The sequence below is a fragment of the Lytechinus variegatus genome, chromosome 2 (assembly GCF_018143015.1).
Source record: "Lytechinus variegatus isolate NC3 chromosome 2, Lvar_3.0, whole genome shotgun sequence".
Lineage (NCBI taxonomy): Eukaryota > Metazoa > Echinodermata > Echinoidea > Temnopleuroida > Toxopneustidae > Lytechinus > Lytechinus variegatus.
The window spans coordinates 8,165,972-8,183,730 of record NC_054741.1 but is presented as its reverse complement, the minus strand read 5'-3'; the positions used below and the strand labels follow the sequence as shown (position 1 = coordinate 8,183,730).

The 17,759-nt window shown below is 36.6% G+C and overlaps 1 protein-coding gene across 2 annotated transcripts in view; it reads right to left on the bottom strand.

Annotated features, from left to right (window-relative positions):
• Positions 1 to 1,407: 1,407 nt before the first annotated feature.
• Positions 1,408 to 17,759, bottom strand: part of LOC121407218 (zinc finger protein 37-like) — an 18,935-nt gene continuing 2,583 nt past the window's right edge. Inside the window, exons 1-3 of one of the 2 annotated variants that reach the window (XM_041598182.1) lie at positions 10,200 to 10,303; positions 5,664 to 5,828; positions 1,408 to 5,289 (exon numbers count right to left, since the gene is read on the bottom strand). In XM_041598182.1, the coding sequence (XP_041454116.1) occupies positions 2,489 to 5,289; positions 5,664 to 5,802 (2,940 nt within the window). In that variant the 5' untranslated portion in view covers positions 5,803 to 5,828; positions 10,200 to 10,303 and the 3' untranslated portion in view covers positions 1,408 to 2,488. Of the gene's footprint in view, positions 5,290 to 5,663; positions 5,829 to 10,199; positions 10,304 to 17,759 lie in introns of those variants that run through there. The other variant, XM_041598181.1, reaches the window with a different exon arrangement.

Genomic DNA, 17,759 nt, shown 5'->3' with positions numbered 1-17,759 from the left:
TCTGATCACTCTCTTTTTCTTTACCCCCCCCCCCCCTTATCTATATGTCTTCCCACTTTACTCTTCATACTTTACTTTTCAACCCTTTTCTTCCTATACACTATGTGTATCCCTGAAATTAGAGAAGTATAAAACTCCAATGTGAAATTACTTCAGAAAAAAATAATCTGGCAGTGTTTCATACAGCTGTTTTACACACAACTGGTGAGCCTTACTTGAGAAATGCCAAACACAGATTCTCAAACATTTATGTTTTTCCACTAAAAAAATTCTTACTTTCATAAATACAAATGCACATTGCCATCAAACAGATCATGGTTATAGGAAATACTCTCATTATAACACAAATTTGGGGCATATCTACAAGAGTCACCAGTCGTACGTAAAGTCGTGCATAACGTCTAAACAGCTCTATAAAACACCAAGCTGTTCTGAAATAAAGCACACCATACACATGATTTTGAAGGAAATATTTTATCATTGAACATGGGTGAAGTGAATAATATACACTGTCCTTTGATGTAGTCAATCAAATTCATAATAAAGCAATCAAATTTTACAAATTTCTACATCTATGAATCAAATCCATCTCCTGTACATATTTTTCTTTTGTACCAGATATGAAATTCAATCATTGGTACATCATATTTTGTTCCTACAAACACAATGGATTCATCGTTCTATAATCACACTTGCAAAACTAACTCCAATTGGACAAGGGTGTTAGTTACATAATTATCAATGGCATAGTGTTGGTTGGTCTGAAGTCTGTTTGCTGTGGTTGTGACTTGAGCATTAGGACTATGGTCAGTTCAAAAACATATACATGTAATATTCTTTAAGGAAACTCCTCAGAACTATTCAAGGACATTTCATCTCGATGAGAACAAAGATGTTGAGATCTGAAAGTCCCATTTACACTTCAGAAAAAGCAACTTGACCCAATCGTAACACCTCTCAGCTCTTACAATGTACCAATTTCATAAAGAAAGATTAAAGGTCTTTAACCTATCAAATAATGATTTTGTCCTTCAGATTTCCACAAATTGAATAAAAACTAATAAGGGGTGTGGAGATAACAAGCTTTAAAAGAAATACAAATGATGATGGATTCGAATATCTACAGTGTAGATCTGAAAAGTTCCATCAAGATGAAAACACTGTACAACATTTGTTTAATAGGAAGCCATATTATTTTATCTGTGCAGTATCATATTTACATTTCAAAGCTGCAGAGTGTGGAAACATGATTTTAGCACTGCAAAAAATGATAACTCCATAAAAACATAAAGAAACATAACATTACTACAGTTCTACACAATAACACACAGGAGGTAAAGAGGATGGTCAATTTCACCAGGTACCCCTTATGGGGTGCCTGGATACTCTACCTTTTTTCCTCTCTCCTTTTCTACTTCTTTCTCAAGTGCACTGTGGGAATTACCTCTTCATGCCCAATATTTTATACTCTTTCTTGTTTAATGTCTCAATTTTGTCTATTTGTAATTCATTTTCATTTCAGTTTGTACTGCTAGACATATTGTTTTCAATATAATCCATTTTTCATCTTATCTAATTAAGATAAATTAATAAACTCAGTCTCAAATTTCCTTCTATCATTGTCCCCCCCCCCAAAAAAAATGATCATCTGATTTTTTTAAGTGTATGAACTTGGCTAAACTCTTTGTCCTTTGTTTGTTCTAAACCTCCAAAATATCATACATGCATCACTTACAATACTTCAACCAAATAAATCAATAAAAACAGTTGAATCATAATCTAACAGTTCATTGTCATTCAATACAATTCTAATTTCACACAATAATTTAAATGTACAAATGATAGAGTAATAATAGTAATTATAACAATAAAACGTATTTTAAAAAATACAAATATAGTTAGTTAATCATCAATGCAAGTTTTTCTTTTACTAAATTTTCCCTCTTTATCATAAGTGACCTTATCAAGGACGTCAAACTTATTTTTTATTTTAATATCCAATACAAGTATTATCAAAGAACATTGTTGGACAGCCACTCTTATTTTTCACATACATTTAAAATGATATTATTTCATCACCATTTTAAAAAAGTTTTGTGAACGCAAAACAACTCTGTGTCTCAGATTTTTTCATCCAGGCAATGTCATTTATGTGAGTTACAACCTAAAACTCACTGATATCGAAGCAATACCTATGGAAATCTTAACCAGAGTAAATCTCAAAAATTTATTTCATTTTTGCAAATTCAGGTCAAAAGGCATGATGAAAATGGAGACAATTTGCAAATAGTCATACTCATCATTACTCATACATGTATAAGAATAATCTGACAATTTTTTTACTTCTTATTTCTTCCTTTCTGGATTTGTTTGTATCTCTACATCACCCATATTTTACATAACAGGCATCTAAACATGAATATGAGACGTATTCATTGTTAAACTAGTTTCAATATCAGAGGAGGGATAGGTTCAATGCTATTTTTAATCACCCTTGAACTACTTCTGTTGCAGCTTCTTCTTGGATCTCTACAGTGACATCCTGAACGTTTCCCATGGTTTGAAGCCAGGTAGCTGCTGCCAAGTCTTCTTCAGTCACCAATCGACCTTGCTGATCAAACTCCACTACAAACTGAGTTATACCTTCCCCTCCCTCCCCTGCAGGTATCATCACCTCGGTTGTTTCCGTCGTGCAGACCTCCGTTTCGTTCTCCACCTCTGGAACAATGACGATGGTCTCCCCGTCTGTACCCAGCCCAAGCTCCTTGGCAGCCAGGCTGACCAAGTCTTCGAGATTACTGCCTGTGACAGGTACAACAGTTTCCACCTCCTGTGAACTGTTACCTGCCTCCACTATGTTTGTTTCCTCTGCTTTTTCTGTTGCCTGAGATTCTTCTGCTGCCTTGGCCTCTACCTCAGCAGAATGATCTTCAAGGGCCAAAATCACCTGCTCCAACTTCTTTTGAACTTCTTCTCTGTCATCCATGATGGTTACATTTCTTTTCCTCCCACCTTTCTTTCCTGGCACAACAGTCACTACCGAGAAAGACTGCAGATCCTCCTCGGTCATCATTTCTTCCGACTGTATCAAATCTGTTGCAACATTCTCCTCACCTCTCAAGGCTGCAGCCATATTTTCATTTTTCCTAGTCACACTCTCTGCTACTTCAAAGTAACTGATATACTTGTCATCATCGGCATGGTTTTGGCGAATGTGGTAGACATAATCTCTGAAGACATTGGTTTCATAACTTGGGCACACCTTGCACCTATACATTTTCAAGCCAGAGTGTGATTTTGTGTTTAGCAGGTGCTTCCGCAAGTTTTGCTTATTGTTACATGAATACAAGCAGAAGGGACAGTGATAGGGCTTAAGCCCTGTGTGAATGATCTTATGGCGACTGAGATGCGTCGATAGACGACACTTGTAATTGCAGTTTGGGAAGTCACAGTGGAATGGTTTCTCCCCAGTATGAAGACGAATGTGTTTTGTGAGACCGTACTTGGTGGAAGCTTTATATCCACATTCAGTACACAGGTAAGGTTTTTCTTGAGTATGCATACGTTGATGAGTTACCAGTGATGATTTGAACTTGAAAGCAAAGGTACATCCTTCAAAGTCACATTTAAATCGTCTCTCAAGGTTATGTTTCATGTACTTGTGCTGCTTCATCAAGTACTCTTCGCAATACCCTTTGCCGCATATGTCACAGATGTAATCCTTGGTGCGAATAAGATGTGTTCTCATGTGCCTCTCCATGCCATGCTTGGTCAGACTTTCAGCCTCGCAAAGGCCACACTTGAATGGCTTGATTCCCATGTGACGTAGCTTGTGCTTCTTCATGTCCGCCCACTGTGCACAAGAATAATCACAAATATCACAAGTGTATCTGCAGTCAGGGTCGTGTATCCTCATGTGGTATCGAAGATTACCCTTGCTGGAGAAAGTCTTGTCACATGTTGGACAACGATGCACAACCCTGTGTCCTGATTCTTCCAGATGTTCTTCCAAGAGTTCCTCCGTTTCAAAAGTTTCTTTGCACTTTCCACATCTTGGAACGCTGTGAAATTCTTGATGATTCTGAAGCTCCTCTTCGGTTTTATACTTCCGGTGGCACTTATTACAAGCATGAAGATCCACTTCGCTTTTCTGAGCATGACTGATGGAAGCAAGATGCCTAGCAAAGTGGCCCTCATTCTTAGTTCTGTATGCACAAATGGTACATTCAAGCAAATCCTGGTCATCAACTTCAAGAGGTGGTTTTTCATCCTCTTCAGGTGCAACAATGCCCAACTTAAACCTTTTGATATGCTTTCTGGTACTACAATGCATGTCTATCTTCTTCTTTGAGGTGCAGTAGATCCCACATACTGTGCAATAAAATTTTCCATTTTTAATGAGGATCTTTGCTTCTTGTTGATTCGGTAGATCAGCTTCATTGGTTATTGCAGCTTCATCATTCACTGCAGCTACATCTTCTAGGACACCACCCTCATTGCTATCTGATACATCTGTGTCTTGTTCTTTATCTTGTTCTTTCTTCTCCACTCGTATACTCCTTTTCTTCTTCTTTTCTGCAAGTTTCTTCTTTGCTGCTGCCTGCAATTCCCTTCTATTTTTCAGGGTCTTCTGATTTTTCTCTTTAAATGCTCTAAGCTTCACCATTTGACCAAGTTTTTGTGTGCCCCTTTTCTTTCCTTCACCAACCTCCTCTCCGGCTGGCTTCAACTGTTCTATATTCTCCATCCATCCATCTTCATCCACTTCCTCTTTGATTTTCTTTTCTACTTTTTCTGCTTCTGACCCTTTTCCTTTGATAATCTTCCTTGGCCTACCAACCTTCCGAGGGGGACTTTCCTTGGTTTTGGCCTTTCCAATTACCCCTTTGCCTTTGGAACCCTTGACCTTGGTATCCTTATCTTTAGATTCCTTGGCTTTAGATTCCTTATTTTTCTTACTTCCCATTTTTTCATTCTCTCCTTTGCCATCATCGCTGGACATTCTGGCTTCGCTCCTGTCTTTTCCTGCGACTAGATCCACATATGATATCCTAATTCCCCTACGACCAGACCTCCTTGGAGAATCGATAGTACTCTCTTCCATTTGCTTCTGCTCAGGAGTTTTCTGAGGGGTAGCTTGTGGGGACGTTACCTTCCGTTTCCTGCCACGTTTCACTGGCGAGCTTTCAGGGGGATGTGGAGGGTCTATTGCCATAGGTTCTCCATCAATCACAGCATATTCTGCATTGGCATCGTTTACCACTGCATCTTCCTGAGGATCACCCTTTCCTTAAAATTGAAGAAAGAGGAAAAATAATCACTTACTAAAAGAAAAAAAATCATAATTTCAACAATTTGACAATAAGATGTTGAAATAGAAAAAAAATTAGAATAAAGATTTTATCAGTTCATAAATAATTGATATACAAGAATTTTAAGGCATATCTGAAAGAGGGGTTAAAGGGACTAATACACCCATTTCATGTTTAATTAATAATAGAAATTACCCATAATGCCCATCTTAGTAATAGATATTTAAAACCTCATGTTGAGATTCTATCAGTTCACTTGCTTGCACAATTTGATCATGTAATAGGAGGGCTTTGTTTTTTAAACATAATGGCATGAATTACACATTAAATTTGCCTCCGTGGCAGACATACCTTTATCTTGAGCATCTTGAACGTCTGTAGATGTATCATCTGGCGAGCATCCAGTCTGACAGTGAGATACGTAAGCCATCAACCCTTTAATCTCTGTGTTACAACGAAGGCAGAAATGAGCATCTTGTTCCGTCTCCATGGTGATGTGTGTAGCCTTGAAGCTTCCTTTAAAGAAAAATATAATAATTAAATATAATAATTAGATATACTGTACATGTTCAGAAAATATTCAATACAGAGATCGTAACCACAACAACAGTCAGTGAGCACAGCTAATGACTTAAAACTCAGTTTAGCCCTTTTGTTTTTCATTTTTGTAATGTCTCCGACAACCACCTACTGTTGGCACAGGCATAACAACAATGGAATTTACCGGTACTTATTCTGTTTTTCCATCAACTCTAATTCTTCATTTGTCAATGAATTTCATTCTTCAATTCATCTATTGCCCACTCTTAATGTTTCCCATCAATTTTAATTCTCTCCCCTTCACCCAAGTATTTTTTAAATTTCTCAACAACATGGGCTGAGAAAACCGGAGGCCCCCCCCCTGTAAAAATTATCCTCTGATTGTTTTATGGCCCCTGAATAAAGCACCTTTTTCCCTACTGGTTTTAATGTTATTTTAAGTGTTGCATATCAAGATAATGATATAAAAAAGCATAGAAGATAGAGTAATGGGAGAAGGGGACAAATCAATGTCGAATTTCCTAATCAATTAACAAGTGGAATGCCTCTGGCGGTCTCACCTGCATCACGCGATTCAATATAGCAGCAGTGCTGACTTTGAAAACTACTATAACTCGCACAAGATGTTCAGTGATACTTGGTTACTCTTATTTCCACATTTTATGAACTAGACCAATACACTTACAGAGATCTATACGATGGTAATTCAACAAATACCCCCCACGTTGCCAAAGTTCATTGACCTTACATGACCTTTGACCTTGATCATGTGACCTGAAACTCGCACAGGATGTTCAGTGATACTTGATTACTCTTATGTCCAAGTTTCACGAGTCAGATCCATAAACTATCAGTTATGATGGTAATTCAACAGATACCCCCATTATGGCGAAAGTTCATTGACCTTTGACCTTGGTCATGTGACCTAAAATGCGGGCAGGATGTTCAGTGATACTTGATTACTCTTAAGTCCAAGTTTTATGAACTAGACCAACATACTTTCAAAGTTATGATGGTAATTCAACAAATACCCCCAATTTGGCCAAAGTTCATTGACCCTAAATGACCTTTGACCTTGATCATGTGACCTGAAATTTGCACAGGATGTTCAGTAATACCGATTACTATTATGTCCAAGTGTCATGATTCAGATCCATAAACTTTCAAAGTTATGATGGTAATTCAAAAGATAACCCCAATTCGGCCAAAGTTCATTGACCCTAAATGACCTTTGACCTTGGTCATGTGATGTGAAACTCATGCAGGATATTCAGTGATACTTGATTAACCTTATCTTTAAGTTTCATGAACTAGGTTCATATATTTTCTTAGTTATGATGACATTTCAAAAACTTAACCTTAGGTTAAGAATTTGATGTTGATTCCCCCAACATGGTCTAAGTTCATTGACCCTAAAAAGGCCTAAATGACCTTTGACCTTGGTCATGTGACATGAAACTCAGGCAGGATGTTCAGTAATACGTGATTAACCCTATGACCAAGTTTCATGAGCTGTCATTTCAAAAACTTAACCTTCAGTTAAGATTTGATGTTGACGCCGCCACCGCCGCTGTCGGAAAAGCGGCACCTGTAGTCTCACTCTGCTATGCAGGGTGGTGTTTCATAAAGCTGTTCGTAAAGTTATGCACAACGATAAGAACGACTGGAGCATGTTCTTATACATAAGTCAGCTACATAGGGATATATCCTATAGCACAAGAAAGGGTCACCAGTTGAGCGTAAAGTCATTCGTAACTTATGAACAGCTTTATGAAACGAGCCCCTGGTGAGACAAAAACATCTGATAAGAAAAAATAAATCACAAATCAATACATGATGATGCACAGCATTTGTATAGCACCATATATCTGTCACAGACATTCAAAGGCGCATTATTTCATTTTTATTTTTTTACATACATGTAGATGACATCAAACTAAAAAGAAGAAAACTTAAGTGTTGTGCCAGAAAATCTATGTGAAAAAGCCAAGATATGACTTGTATTAATACACCAGAAAATTATAGATTGAATGAAAAATAGACCTAATGTTAACAATTACATAAGGAACAAGATACACAGTAAGAAGAAAATAAAAGAAATTTATCAAATGCAAAATGATAGAGTGAGGTTCTAGATCTTTAAGGACAAGTCCTCTTAAACAAAAAGTTGATTTGAATAAAAAGGGAAAAATCCAACAAGAATAATACTGAAAATTTCTTCAAAATCGGATGTAAAATAAGAAAGTTATGACACTTTAAATTTTCGCTTAATTTCACAAAACAGTTTTATGCACATCCTGGCTGGTATGCAAATGAGGAGACTATGACATCATCCACTCACTATTTCTTTTGTATTTTATTATATGAAATATAAAATATTCTAATTTTCTCCTTATTGTCAAGTGATACAATTAATTCCTCCCTAAACATGTAGAATTAGCAGTTTAATACTACAGGTATATGGTTCAGTCAAGTAGGTCCTTATTGTCAAATCTATAAAAAATGAAATATTGTATAATTCGAGCAATAAAAAAACGAAAGAAATAGTGATGGACATCATTGACTGACTCACCTAGTTGTGCATATCACTGATTTGTGAAAAATAAGCAAAACTTTAAAATGTCATAACTTTCTTATTTTACATCCGATTTTGATGAAATTTTCAGCACTATTCTAGTTTGATATTTCTCTATTCATTCAAGTCAGCATTTTCCTGGGGTTGACTTGACCTTTAAGGATATCATACACGAAAGGGAACAGGAGTTAGGATAGCTAGTGTGAAGGGGAAATAAGGGATATAAAATCTTAAATTGGAAATTTCACCACTAGATTTTTAAGGGGTCCTGATGAAGCTATGTATTTCCTTTTTAATGCAAAGAAATAAGTTTCCTATGCCTCAATTTCTAAAAATAAAGACTGAAATATGTTCATGTTATTATAGGAAAATATGAGATTCAAGATAGTGAATTTAAGTGTTTAACTATTCCAGGTCATGTTATGAGGTCTCCTACTTTTGTGTTATATGGTGATTCTTGCTTTGCATTGCCTTTTAACTTCAAAAATCTTTATCTCATTAAGTACAAACCCTATGATAGTAAAAGTATATATTGTTTTCTGAAAGTAAATTGCTCAATGAACCCAAATATGCACTTAGAAATACCATTAGGTGTAAGGCATAAGAGTTATTTTCGTTGAATAGAAAAATATTTTTTTTCTCACATTTGTGATCACAGTATAGGCCCCCTATGACCAAATTATCATATTTCTGTAGAGTAAGACATTTCGAACAATGTAGGCCTATAATTTTTTTAAGGGTTTTATGGTTACAAAATAAATTCAAAATCAACCAGAATTTTTTTTTCGAAAAAAAATAACGAAATGAATGTATAATTGCCTGCACAACCATTTCATGGTCGGTATATCTGCTGTGTTCCTCTGATTTAAGGTATTAAACAGTTAAAAAGAAATTTATGAACTAGCAAAGTAGCATTAAACCAAATAAGATTCTTCACATATAGTTGGCCTGAATCTCTGTGACCTGTGTCATTTGACTTTTAATATCAGTAACAAAAGTATCATTTACATGTACGATACAGACACGTGCGTTGCGTAACGTTGGCGAAGAAGATGGCGGCGTAAACATCGGGCAAGTCTCTTCCGTCTTCTCATATTTTTCTCACTTTTTTGATGAATTCTTGTTTAAAAATGAAATTGATGGCGTAGAAATGTCTGAAATAAAGTTGCATCCCATGTATGATGTAGGGTAAATGATTTACATGATTTAGGCTCAATCTTTTAGAAGTAGAAATCTCACTATTCTCACGCCTCAGCCTCAGCAGGGGGCAAAAGTTTCAGGTTTTGGCGGCCTACATGCACATGAATGGATAGGATTTGGAATACCGGTACCTGGCTTCATTGAGAGTAAGCCTATGTTAGTAAATGATTTTTACTCTCTAGAAGCCTCCTGGCTAAGTGTGGCCAGGCAAACAACGCGACGCCATCGCGCGGCCGCCGAGACAAGTGAGACCAAGCGAAACTCGATGCTGTCTAGTAAGTACCCGGGCCGGGCAGTGCCCCGGCACGACGAGCACAGAGTTCCGTACCGCTGTGCACTGTTGTTCCCGTTGCAGTGCACTTCTCTCTCTCTCGCGTACTTTACTGTATCCTGTAGCACGCGCACAATATACGAAAGCACTACTTCAATGCATTTAGAATATGGTAAAGTACGAGCGATTTCTTGGACAGAAAAAAGATTAAACATACTCAAATTGTTCCTGAATATCTAATTTAGATACTGATTACATTCACTTGTTAAAACATAAGAAAAACAGATACAAATTTTCTTACCGAATTTGCAACAATCTCGGAGAAAAAATTGGCGCTTCTTCAATTATCCGCTACCATAATGTCGGCTATGGAAAGCTAAATTTCGAGACAATCAAAATATCGATGGTTGAGTATAAAATTCCCTGCATTAGAGGCAGAGGTGCAGTCCGGGGTGCAGTGGCCGAGTGGTCTAAGGCGCCTGGCTCCATGGGTGTCGATCACGGGGGGGATATATCCCCCCCCAATATTTCAAGTGGGGGGGATGGCCTGTATTATCATCCCCCCCAATAATTTAGGATAGAAAAATTATAATAATGATGATGAAAAAATGAAGTTTGATCATGATTATAGTGATGATTATAGTATGCCATCAATCAGTTTGTTTCCCTCGCAATTTGTGTATATTGTTATTACATAAAAACATTCTTTTTTAGGACTATTAAACAGATGGGTGGAGGTTCAAGATGAAAAAGAATGAAATGTTTATGTATATGATATTTTTAAAACATGACATAAAAGGACCCCAATGAAAAACAACTTTTGTTGATAGGGTGTTCCATCCCTCCAGTGGTGAATAAATTAAATTTAATAAATCAATTAATTCAAAAGGGTGGAAAAATAAACGGGAGTGAAAGGGTGGCAAGATAAATAGTCTAAGGAATGACCATATAGCTATTACTGTGATAGCTCTATGGAATGACGGTAAGCCCGATGGCGCACGAGAAGCCACACAGTTTGTAATTTGTGCTAGTCTTAATTGGTCCGAATCTGCATGTTATCATCATGCATTAAGAAAAAAATATAACCAGTCGGGTTAGATTTAAGAGAGAAGTTGTATACACAGAGGCGTTGATCCGGGGGGGGGGGGCAGGGGGGCGATCGCCCCACCAATGAAAATATTTGGGGGGAACATATCGTTTGGCCCCCCTCCCAATAATTAAGCATGTGCAACTAAAAAATAAAGTAAGATTGTAATGCTACACTGAAACCAGCAAGCGAGATTGAGATACCAACTCGATTTTGATTTAAAATCGTGCTCTAAATGTCTGCTTTTCAGATTGGAATATAAAAATTTTCAGCTCGCGCTTCGCTCTCGCATCATTTCTCGACCAAAACCCCATACTTTTTATGATTAAATAGGTGAATAGAATGTCCCGTTTTCAGTTCATTACCTCAAAAGAACTCCCGCTTAGATTTTCAATAATCTTTTGTTGGATACATATCTTGTTCTTTATTAAAAGCGTCCATTAAACTGTCTTTTTTTTTCCAGATCGAAATATCAAAATTTTCAGCTCGCGCTTTGCGCTCGCATCTTGTCTTCTAGATACCCATCTTGGTACCAAAAATGCTTAGAATATCAAGCTTTTACGTCAGAATATAAACAAATTTCAGCTCGCTCTCTAGTGAGATACATGTACATGTATCTATCCTCCTCATGAGTTACTACAAACAAAACTAAACACGTACATTTTTCCTGTTTTCATGTCATACAAAAAATTTCAGCTCGCGCTTCGCGCTCGCATTGTTGGTGAGAGTGAGATATGTGTCTCTTTTTCATGAGTCATATATATATATATATAATATAGTCCTATGTGTGTGGGGGTGTAGGGGTGTGTGGGTGAGTTTGTTCGTTTTGTGTGATCGAGCGCCTTTGGAACGTTGATTCATGATTTTGCCCCCAATCTGAAAAATGGATCGACGCCCCTGTGTATACATCATATGCTCAATAAACAGATCACTTGTACATGGTCCAGACAATTTTTGTCATTTTTTTTCTTTCGTATGAGTTTAGAATAGGCTTACTTGTAACACAAATTGAATTAAAAAAAAAACTATATAAGTACAGTATACAACACCATGCATATCAATCACTCGCAAATGTCCTAACCTGTGATTTTAATGGGGGTAATGTTGAAAGATCCCCATCCACAAGAACTTTTGTGTCGATCATCCCCCCCAACCAAGATTACTGATCGACACCCATGCCTGGCTCTACATGAAAATTCCTGGATTCGATCCCCGGCCGCGGCACCTATGCCCGTGAGCAGAGCATTTAATCTAATGCTCTTTTATCTTGCTTTCAAATAAATGGAAATGCTATATGTATTATTGGTAGATGTGCACTTGTTTTTTGCTTTGTTTTTTTTTCAAATAGTCTATAATGATAGAAAAAATGAAGTTAAAAATGTCCGTTGAAATTAAAGAAAAAGAGTGTATGGGATTTTATGAAAATGGAAATAAGGAAGTTTAAAATTAAAGGACAAGTCCACCCCAACAAAAACTTGATTTGAATAAAAAGAGAAAAATTCAACAAGCATAACTGAAAATTTCATCAAAATCTGATGTAAAATGGCATTTTAAAGTTTCGCTTCATTTCACAAAACAGTTATATGCACATCTCAGTCGGTATGCAAATGAGGAATTGATGACATCACTCACTCAACTATTGTTGGCCAGCCTACTGCTCTTGCTGGATGTATAGATTTGTCAGCCTCTCAAAGACGGCAAAGATCCAGAACCTATTAAAACCTACAGATATATTTTGCCGTAGTGGTATCTGGAGGCACTTTCAAAGAGAATACAAAAGTTTTTACCGAATACTGTAGTTTTTTAAGCAGCTGCATGGGCATGATGACCAAGTTATTCTAAAGAAAGAAATATTGCATGTAGAAGCAATGAGAATACACTTCTTTCTCTTTAGATTCGGGTTTTTAGTAGTCATTTATTTCTAAAATCATTTGACTCGGCTATGTCACATCATTATTTAATAAAATCATTTAATTTTGGATCAAGGATTCGTTAATGGTTTAATACATGTATCTCTTAAACGGAAAGTTGTGTTATTCAATGGATGCGCACATCAACAGGTTACTTTAATTAAGGTTGGAAAAGGAGTCAAATAAACTAAGAAAGTCATGACATTTTAAAGTTTCGCTTATTTTTTTTACAAAATAGTTATATGCACAATCACGCTAGTGTACCTACGGGGGGGGGGCAGTCTGCCCACCTGATGTGTCACAACCCATGCAAAGGACGTATCCCTGCCCCCATCTTTTTTTTAGCTTGTCAATTTTTTTTTCTGATACGAAATCCTATGTGGTTGAAGCCCCCCTTTTTTTGTCAAATTTTTGGGCTGACGAATTTGTGCCCCCCCCCTGTGGAAAATCCTAGGTACGCCATGCACTGTGCACAATTTAGTCACATGTAAATGAGAGAATCGATGATGTCCCCCATTCACTATTTCTTTTTTTGTTATTGTTTTAATTATACTATATTTCATTTTTTACAAATTTGACAATGAGGACCAACTTGAATGAACCATAAAATGTTAAACAATGTTAAACAATTCCACATGTTCAGGGCAAAATAAAAATTTGTGTTACAGGACAATGAGGAGAAACTTAGAATATTTCTTATTTCATATAATACAAAAGATAGTGAGTGAGTGATGTCATCAGTTCCCCATTTGCATACTGACCAGGATGTTTTGTGAAATTAAGCGAAACTTAAAAATATCATATAACTTTCTTATTTTACATCCGATTTTGATATAATTTTCAGTGTTGTGCTTGTTGTTTTTTTTTTAAATTTCTATTCAAATCAATTAATGGTTGGGGTGGACTTGTCCTTTAAGAGCGGATCCAGGAATGGGACAGGAACCCCAAAATTCAACTGAAATTTAGGGGTTGATCTTGCGAGAGAGCGAATGAAGATGATCGAGAGAAGGTGGTCCCCCACCCCTCCATGCACGCTACGAAGCTTTTGCAATTTGTGCGATCCCGGGGAGCGATCATTATACCTATATATATGTAAATTTCTGTAGTCTGATTCTCATTTCATAAGCTTCATTTAAAAATGTCCTATTTTCCTCCATATGTTACATAGATTATCATTTGCTTATATACCTATCACAATACTACAACCCGTACTCCCGCCCGTACAATCGCGTTTAGCATGTTTAGTGGATCAGTTGTTGCATAATATATAATTCGGAATGATCGAGTTGATGGATATGTGGTATTTTTTTAGATCAGCACAGCACTTATAACAAAAAAAAGTACCATGGTTTTACCATAGCACTTTTACAATGGTAATACCATAGTATTACCATAGTAAATTGACGAAGATGAAGGTAGTACATTTACCATGGATTTGCCATGGTATTTCCCACCATGGAAATACCATTGTATTACCGTGGTACCTAATGGCCCTTTTTTTTTTACTAAAGAATATGGTAGTACCTGCTCTGACTCATGACATGAAAGTATCATGGTAATGAATGGTATATTATTATACAACCATGGTAATACATGGTAACTGGCATTACCATGATATATCTACCATGGTAAATCCATGGTAACCTGTACTGCCTCATCTGTCAATTTACCATACTAGGGTAGTACCATTGTAAAAGTATCATTATGCATGGTAAGGCCATGGTACTTCTTGATAGCCATATTCAAAACGTTTATAGCAAATTTTGACTCCTTGCTATAAAACTTTTCTCCAAGTATAGTCTTCAATCTATATTGTATCATCCTCAACAGATCATGTATGCAACAAATGCGTCATTATTCATCGATTGTTTCATGTTCCCCATAAAAGTACTTTGCAAGGTTATGGTAGTAACATGGTTATTACGGTTGCAGTACCATTTACCAGTCAGGTATATGAGGAACGTAAAAGTACCACGAAGTGCAATGAAGACGGTCCAAGAGAACTATGAAAGTTCCGTGCACTGTAAAAAAAATATTGGGTAAATTAAGTTTTTACCATCAAGATGGTAATTATGTGTCCAACCAATGTAGGGTAGTATTTTACCCAATACTGGAAGCATATTGTAAAGTATAAGGTTAAAAAATAAGCAGCAATTACTTTAGAATGCGCAAAATTTTCATCACACTTTATAGATAAAAATGCCAAAAATAAATGCCCTGTTGGTGGACACGTATTTCATGGAGCACTTTTTATTTACCCATATAGTTTAGAGTGTGGAGTACTATGAAAGTATTGCCGAGAACGTAAAAGTACTATGCATAGGCAGATCCAGGGGGGCCGCCCCCCCCCTATTGGCGGAGCAAAAAAAGGGGGAAGGGGGAGAAAAAAAAGGAAAAAGAATCAGAAAAGAGGAGAAAAAAGGGGAACATTAAAGGAGGAAGACGAGTGAATAAAATAAGGTGTGGGGAGACTTGGAAAATGATTTTTAAAATCTTTCATGTCACTATATAAAAGTTTCGCTTGCGCTTCGCGCTCACATTGTGTTTTAGGTGATTTACATATCTTACTCAATATGGAACTAAAATTACCAAATTTTGAAGTCAATATATAAAAATCATATTACAGCTCGGAAATCGAACTTTCATTATCTTGTTTCATTTACAAATTGATTTGCAAAGAGTGCTCTGTAAAAATGTCTGTTTTATGGTCTAAATATTAACATTTTCTGCATGCGCTGCGCCGCTCGCAAAAATTTAATTCATCAGGTACCTGTTTTCGAATAAAGTTCTCAAAATATCCCTATTCAGGCCACATTCTCAAAAATTATTAGCTAGCGCTGCACGCTCGCATTTTGATTGGAGAGTTATATATATCTCAATATCAATTCCAGAACAAAATCTAAATTTCATGACATTTATCAAAAATTTCGGCTTGCGATTTGCGCTCGTATTAATAATGTTGAAAATATATTAACTCATGCATCTTATTCATAATTACAAAAGTGCTTTGAATATCCAGTTTTCAAGCCATAATATTAACAGATTTCGCGCTCTCATTAGGCTTATTAGATTAATAAATAAGAAATTAATTTGATAATCAAACTGCCTTTTTCAGAATGGAATATCGAAAAGTTCATCTCGCGCTTAGGAAGGGAAATATGAAGATAGTCATCATGATGACGTAAAATGTTCTTAGAACGTTTCAGTTCTAATTCACAACTCAAGGAATATTATTGGAATATATCAGCTTTTTTAACTGATCCATATCCACCTCTCAATTTTCCTTCAAAGTGCTTGAAATACAGAGCTTAAACTTTACCCTTTTTAGATCGGAACATCAAATATTTTAAGCTCGCGCTTCGCGCTCGCTTCATTGGTTTTCATGATAAAATAAGGTATTTAGAATGCCCAGATTCTAGATCATGCATGTTCTTTTCAGATACGCAGCTTGTTCTTTATTTAAATCATTATCCAATATATCAAAAATTTTCTGCTCGCGCTTTGCGCTCGCATTAGATTTCCAATAATTTTAATGATTTACAAAACATGAATAGAGTTTCCCAAATATGGTATAAATCTTAAAATTTTCCGCTCGCACTTCGTGCTCGCATCATTATCATTTAGTTATATACTTATCTCTATCACGATTACAAAAAAGTGCTTAGGATTTCCTCAGGTAAAAATGTCATAATTTTAAGCTCGCGCTTCGCGCTCGCATTGTTTGATTGTTGAAATAATAAGGTCTCCAACTCTCCATGGCTAACTGCAAAGTCGTTAACAGATCCTTTTGGGGTCAGGTCAATACATATATTAATAATTCAATTATTTAGGATCACAAACATTGCCCAGAATATCTAAATTTTAGGACAAAATAAATGAAATAAAAAATAGCTCGCGCTTGCATTATTTAGATAAGGCTTATGAAATTATTATATATTTATGTTAATTTATAAGAATAAAACTAAGTTGACTATTAGGACTACCCCTTCAAGGAAACAAACAACAATCAACTTCGAGCGGCCGATCGGGGAAATACGTGGCCTAAAAAAAATCCGCCCCCCCCCCTATTGGCGAAGGCTGGATCCACCCCTGCTATGGAGTACCATGAAAGTATCATGTGCGAGGATGGCACTCTGTTCAGTATATTAACATCAACCATATAACAAGTAATTTCATTGTAATACCATAGCATCTATGGTACATTCTATGGTATGGTACTTGTATTTTCAAATAGTATACTTTCCTATTCCGCACTTACTTCTGCATGTGGTAGTCCGGGGGGGGGGGGACTTCCATTCACGAGTGGATACCATGCGCGACCATGCATGGGTCTCGAAAAGCACCCTATAAACACGTAATTTTCATATTCTGAAAATGCACCGGCCCTTAAGTATTGGCGTGTGAATTACCCTACCCTTAACAAGTATTGGAAACAAAACGATACTCTTGACAAATATTCACAGAAATGAACCCCTAAACAAGTTCAGGAATGTTTTATTGTTACGACAGTCCTTCGGTCGTCGGCCGTTTACCTTATTTGGTTTAGTACGACCCCACGTACAGTCTACCCCTCGAGCAAATCGGACTCTAAACACGAAGTGTTGGGGCAAAAAGGACATCCTTTATAAAACATTTTAAGTTTGTTTTATCATCCCTGCAATTTCGACCCTAAACACATAATTTTCCTAGCGAAATAGATACCCTTTCTTCATTATTTTTGTGTTTTTGACACCCTTATCACATCACGTACTTAACGTGCCCTATCGTGAACATCCTTTTTTTTACGTGTATTTTTGGTCGCGCGTGGTACCACTCGTCAATATCAGTGCCCCTCCCCCTACCCCTCGGGGTGGTAGTACTATGG